General features: G+C 26.8%; 1 protein-coding gene across 3 annotated transcripts; it reads left to right on the top strand.

Moving 5' to 3' along the window:
- The first annotated feature begins 1,106 nt into the window (after positions 1–1,106).
- LOC105840780 lies at positions 1,107–6,381 on the top strand. Of its 3 annotated transcripts, none has more exons than XM_012687841.3 (5): positions 1,107–1,868; positions 3,843–3,980; positions 4,502–4,678; positions 5,245–5,358; positions 5,654–6,381. In XM_012687841.3, the coding sequence occupies exons 2-5, from the start codon at positions 3,867–3,869 to the stop codon at positions 5,726–5,728; spliced, it is 480 nt and encodes a 159-aa protein (XP_012543295.1). In that variant the 5' UTR covers positions 1,107–1,868; positions 3,843–3,866; the 3' UTR covers positions 5,729–6,381. The 3 variants fall into 3 exon arrangements, with proteins under 3 accessions (XP_012543295.1, XP_036141289.1, XP_036141287.1); XM_036285396.1 differs by lacking the exon at positions 1,107–1,868 and adding an exon at positions 3,584–3,706; XM_036285394.1 differs by lacking the exon at positions 1,107–1,868 and adding an exon at positions 3,584–3,746.
- Positions 6,382–6,787: the final 406 nt, after the last annotated feature.

Genomic DNA, 6,787 nt, shown 5'->3' with positions numbered 1-6,787 from the left:
CGCTTTTGATTGTCCTGACGGATTAACTTCTCACACAACAGATATAAGTGCGCGAAACGTTATTTTCTAATCGTACTTTTACGCACTCTCGCGAGATCTTATTTATACACACATATATTTCTTTATACATAATATACAGATATGACATAGGTATATATATTATATATACATATTCTTTCTAGATCGGATACAGTGTAATTTCTTTTTATATTCTCTCCTATTTTTACATAAATTATATGTAGATATCTATCTACTTACGAAGCTACATTCTGACAATTTTATCTAAATTAAATTGAGTAAATTAAATAGCAATTCTAACATTGAATACGCTAAAGTAATAGCTCGTTTAAACTGAAATATTATTACTTTATGTAAAATAATTGTTTTATTATTTCTTAAAAATGATTGTAAATCTTTGTTTAAACAACAGAGTTAAAAAATTGCTATTTTTAAGAATATAATTTTTAATATATTTGTGCCGTTTTAAAATTAATATTTAACTTAAACAAAAACTTCAACAAGTGATTAAAAACATATATATTTTTTTTCTAAAAAAACTCTTAGGCCAATATTTAGAATGCGCTTCTAAAGATATTAATGCGCTTTTTTGTTATTGTACTTTTTATCGTTAGATGTAAAACAAGGATAAAATGACAAAAAATCGCGTTAACATCTTTCTAAACGTTTTTTGAATGCAGGCTATAATATAATATTTACTGTTATAAAATTAGTATTTAATTTAAATCACATATTAAAGAGTGCTTAATCAATTGCATCATAATCTACTAGTTAATTTATTTTTAGTTAGCAACATGCCGATTGTAAGTTCCGAGAATTCGTAAGTCGAATGGCCGTAAGTAGAGGGATACCTCGTATAGATTAAGGGAGACCCTTGTCTCAAATTGGTTATGGATACAACTTATATTGTTTTTTTTTTTATTATATTTTATATCTATATAGAAGAGTGTTTATGTTAAAAAACCTTTGCCTTTCCGTGTCTCTTGACAACTTTCGCGGATTTTATTACCGCGTGATAACGCCGACGCGATTAGCTAAAGCTAAAAGTGGACGTTACGCTGGCAATTAAGATTATGCCACTCTTCTTGTTATCATTCAGCATTGAGAGGATGCATTCATTTATTTGCCTCTCCCACTCATTCGTTATTTTCCAGTTGAAGTCGCGTCGACACTTACGCATTTATCTTTGAAAAAAATTGTTTGTTCTCAACATTGTTATATTCGTTTATATATGTTGCACTACTTGTCACGCTATCGTAATTGACTTACGCGCGCGCGGTGATATATACATAATATATATACATATATCTACGTTAAAATATTTTTTTTAATTTTCGAAATTTATTTATTTTTAAGCTGTGGATGCTATATATAAAATAAATATAGTAAAACTAAAGATCGTTGAGCATGCATGTTTTTTCACTGCCTGAAACTTTCTCCTTATTATTTTATGTTTAATTTCTATATACTTGTAGGTATTTTTTACATACATATATGCTTTTTACACTACATTACAAATGCAAACAGAATTATATGAAAATGTGCCGCGAAACGCGAATTAATGCATCAATTGGCATGCTGCTGTGAATAATATTTGATGACTTATCACATTTTTGCATATTCTTCATTTTAATATCGCCTTCCATCAAAAAGATAGAACATCGATATGTTTACTTTATCTTACCCTGTTAAGAATCGCGATGTATTTGCATCGATTACAGTTTACGCGTATCGTCTAAAAATGTGTGGATGTATGATATCATCAATGACGTCATCCTTGGTTCCGCGCTCAAAACGTAACGCTTCAGTCAGTCGCTGACGGCCGGTGTGCAACAACGTGTTTTCTTCAGGTTAGTGTAGTCCTTGCGCATGGCGTGCGCAATTTCTTATGTCATTCACGATTAAAGACGCATTCTTATTAATTATTCATACATCGAAAAATTTTCTGTTTAATTACGTGTCAAATTACCAATTTAATGGTAATAAATAGAGTAAATTTTCGATTAAATAATTCTATATAAATGTGAAAGATAAACACTGAATATTTGATGACTATCAAACAATTCGATAATAATTACAACTCAAACTTCTGTAAATATGTTGCAACACCGACATCTTATGCTGTCAAAGAAATGTAAAAAGTATTTTTTATTTTTGTTCGCTAAATTTAATTTGTAACTTGTGATTATAAATACACTTTACTAGCATATTTATTAAAACATTATAAATGATTAACATACGATAGAGACTATTATGCATTATTTGTTTTACATAATTTAAAGTTTTTCTTGATTTTCTAAAATTAGTAGAAAAAGTAGGACCTAATAATTTAAATTTTATAGGTTATAAATTAAGTAATTATAGAACAAATTGATAATTTAAAAAATATGAGCGAAGATTGCTACTATTATAATAAAATGAGTAATTAGTGGCAATATCTTATGGAAAAAACATTAAGCAAGGATTTATTATGAATATTCAGATTCGGCCCTAATCAACGGTTCCAATAAATTTTTATCTCACATCTTACGTGTGTGTTCTGGATATTTAAAAATAACCCATGACTACCGCAAGCGGACGTTTGTTCGTAACGCGGGCGCGCCTCTCAATTTCCGCGATGCCAAATTTTTGCTTCACTAATTCTAATATTTTTCGGTTTGCAGGACCGTTGTCCATCTTATCTTCAAAATAAAATTTCACTTTTTTTTCTTACGTTTTTCGAAGTTATTTTGAAACCTGAGAACTGCACGCGTACATTTTTTAAAATACGAAAAGATGTTTCTGATATAATTACAAATTAAATTTTCTGATTTTAATGTTTATTTGTGCAATGTGTAAATCTTCGTCTTTTTTGCTGATTTGTACAATTGATCAATTCTATACTTATAATTTGTACAACTGATCTATTCTATATCTATAATTTATTTAAGAAAGATAGATTGTCGTTTTTTAAAAAAATAAAAATTTATTTCGACATCATTTTTGCTGTGAATTATACAGTTAATTTTTTTATATCATAGCGATTGATATAACTTTGACAATATTTTTTACAAAAAAAGAAAAAAGAAAATTGTAGGCTTTATGTCACATGTTAAATTCAGTAGTTGTTTATCATTTAAGTGAAGATAAATTTAATGTAGTACAGCTATAATGAGTAGAGAATTTAATATAATTATTACATTAATTCTTTTATTATTATAAATTTTATATTAAATTATCAATATAATATATAATATATTCAATTTGATAAAGTAGAACTTCAGAAATTGCGAAAGCTAATACAGGATTAAAATACATTCCCTTATTGTGCTTATGGTTTATCTTCTTCTCTCACTGAGAGAAAGTAAATTCGAAGGTCTCCACGCACTATTGATCGGGTAAGCTTAAAGGGTGTGTCAGGATGTTTCAGACAATTGAAGGATGCTTCGAAATGTTTTTGTGTTCATGTAGTTTATCGATTGAAGCGATTAAATCGACTGAAGCGATTAAATGTTGAATCGATTTGTTTTAAAAAAATAACTTTATATTTACTTATTTTTCATGAATTAAAATTATAATTGCCTTACGTTATATTATTAAAGCGTTATATATATAAAAATTTTAAAGATAGATATAGAAGTGTCGAATTTCGAGAGAAAACGAAAATACTTCTGTTTTCATGGAAAAACAACGATGATTCTCGTACAATGTAGGTCACATCTCGAAATCTTAACCTTGTCCTACTTGACGTATGTACATAAACATTGCCGCTTACGTATATTGAATGGAATCTTTATAAATAAGCTTTATAAATAAGATAGAATAATCGCATCTTTTGATTTCAGAACTATCATTAGAACGAAGTGACGATGTCTCATACAGTGACGATTAGAACTCAAACGGTAACGAGCAGCTCGTCGACGATTGTTCTTAACACTGGCTACTTAAAAACTTGGAGTGGTATTTTAAAACTGCTGCAAGTGGTATGTGTCTTATTATTATTGTATCAATTTAATTTTTTATTTACTTATTATTGATATATTCTTTGACACAAAGTTTAGTAATTGTTATTTTTTAATATAAAAGAACATTCCTTAATTAATTATTGATATAGTCAATGATAATTTTTTAACAGAAATATAACAATAATTTTAATTGTAAATAATACAAACATTGTACAACTTTATTGTTCTTAATTACTTTATTGTTCTTAATCTACATATTTGATTCAAAAAATTCTAATATTATATTATTTTAAACATTAATTTATAGCATACAATTCATTTAGAAATTATTTAGAAATTTTACAATTTTAGCATTCGTATTATCAACAATATATATTTCCGTTTTCCGTAATCAGATATACTTACTATGATAATAATATCCGCAACGGATATTTTTAGCTTATGCTAACAACAGTAATTATATTTCCACACTTTGTTAATGTTTACATAAAAAAATTATATTTTTTTAACAGGAAATATTTTTATGTTTTTACAAACAGGCACTGGGAATAGTTTGCGTAGGAATCGTTGGTCACGAATTTAGTAATGTATATCGGAGTACCGCAGATCTTTTCTTTCTTCTCATAACGACCACTTTTATGATTGGCAGTTTTATTCTTCTTCTCAGTTGTTTAACATCTTTTTCTACTGCATCTATTATGGCTAAAACTATACATGTAGGTACAAAAATAAAAAAGTATGTGTGTGTATACTTATATATGTAAAAATGCAATTATATAGTCATATGATTTTAATTGTACATGCAATATTATTAAATGTAATTTATTAAAAAAAAAAAAAATGAAAATATGTCGCCAATAAGAGCCTGCACTGGCTGTGTTTGTGCAATGTTATATTTTAAGAGTGGTTTTATCGTTGTAACGTGAAACAGTTGTACATAATTTTAATTAACGCATAGTATACATTAGATAAAGTACGCAAACTTTTCGACTCACAATTCGAGTTCTCTTCAGTGTTGTTTAAATGCAATAACAGTGGAGTCAAGAATTACATTGTATGTTCCGTCATATTATGAAAGATTTATCTTCTTCTCAAAACGGAGGTGATAAAACAAAAGAGAAACGGCTGGATTTTAGTCAGATCAGTAATATTGTGTGTAGGCGCTCTGACTTTTGTGTCGATAACATAGTGAGATAAAGATGTTTATAACGAATTATTATTATGAACATTTTATATATTTATTATGTGTGTAAGTTAATTGACATAATTTCTTAATTTTCAGGAAATTATTTATCATTCCATTGCATTTGGATTGCTACTTGCAGCCTCATTGACACTTATGGTGCACATTAATAATTATAGGAGATATAACTATGAGTTGTTATTAGGCGCTTCTGTAAGTATAATGCTTATAGTTATAATACATAATTATGTCATATATAAATTTATAATTATTTAACGAATTACTTTTACGATTCTAACATTTTCTAATTATTGATTTCTAACGTTCTTACTAAAAAATAATTTATTAAAAATTGTCAAAAATTGTTAAAATTCTTTAAATAAAAGATATTTTATTAAGCTTGTAGCATAATATATGTATAAATAATATTTAATTTGTATATATTATGCTACATATATTATGCTACGAATCTTATTATAAATATAATGTTTTAACTTTTATTTTTTAGATTTGTGGTCTGGTAAATGCGGGTTTATATCTCTTCAGTACGATCATTGCCCTTCGTACTTACAGAGGGATCTAAGCAATCAAATTACGACATTGTTACTAACAAAAACAAATTTCTTATGTACGAATCGCAGCAAAACGTCTTATAAGTAAACTATATTTTAGGAATTTTATTTAATTAAATTAATGCAAGTTGTACAACGAATTTTGACTGCCGGATGACATTTGATACTTGGCAAGTATTGAAAAAGTGCCTAAGAATATTTTTATGTTACATATTTTATAAAATTCTTATAGCATTCACATATTTTTTACTTTGATACACTAATTATTATTCTCAGATAAAATTGCGAGATTGTAATGCTCATATACACTAGATATTATTTGCGTTATTTATCCTAAGGGTAAATAAAATAATTTAATAACTTGAAAAATTATATTATTGTATATTATTGGATATATAGTTAGATATAAAATTGTTATTTTTCAAAAGAACGAAAATTAAAATAAGGATTACGCGATCTCCATATTACCTCAAATCGTATCCGAATTTTATATTGGGTATATTTTGCATTAATATGCGCTATTTACATTTAAATTATGGGCTCGCTATGATGTGTGATTTTAATCAATATTCTTGCAGAATCTACTTAATGTAAATGTAATCATGTATTTATTTTATATGTGCATGTAATATTTATAATTGTCGAATAAATAATCGAAAAAGAATGTCGTTTAATTCCACTCTTATTCCATAATTCTTAAATTGATGCAAAAGTAATTAAAATTTTTACTATTTTTAAAATGATCATTATAAAAATAATTATATATATTTAACATTTATTGAATTATAATAAATGTATGTTATAAGGACAATTGAAAAAAATTCTTATTTACATTTTCTGTCTTATTTAAACAAAAAGGCCTGATTTTGTTTAATTGTAAGGATATCATGTTTTAACTAAGATGCCCAATTATATGTAGTGATGAAAACGCAACAGAAGTTTTAATAGGATGTTTTGACGCCATATTTTTTAATAAGTATATTGTTGATGCTTTTTTGCTTCTAAATTTGTATAACTTTTATAGAAAAAAAAGATGGACTGTGTGAAAGGGCGAGGGGGGGGGGAGAAAG

Source organism: Monomorium pharaonis, chromosome 4 (genome assembly GCF_013373865.1).
Source record: "Monomorium pharaonis isolate MP-MQ-018 chromosome 4, ASM1337386v2, whole genome shotgun sequence".
In the NCBI taxonomy this organism is placed as follows: domain Eukaryota; kingdom Metazoa; phylum Arthropoda; class Insecta; order Hymenoptera; family Formicidae; genus Monomorium; species Monomorium pharaonis.
Note: the sequence above shows the minus strand (reverse complement) of the source record. Positions and strands in the feature narration are given on the sequence as shown.

Coding starts and splice junctions, on each gene's coding strand:
- LOC105840780 (XM_012687841.3), top strand. CDS start 3,867: ATGTCTCATACAGTGACGATTAGAACTCAAACGGTAACGAGCAGCTCG. Junction 3,981..4,501: donor TTTTAAAACTGCTGCAAGTG/GTATGTGTCTTA, acceptor TTTTACAAACAG/GCACTGGGAATAGTTTGCGT. Junction 4,679..5,244: donor TTATGGCTAAAACTATACAT/GTAGGTACAAAA, acceptor CTTAATTTTCAG/GAAATTATTTATCATTCCAT.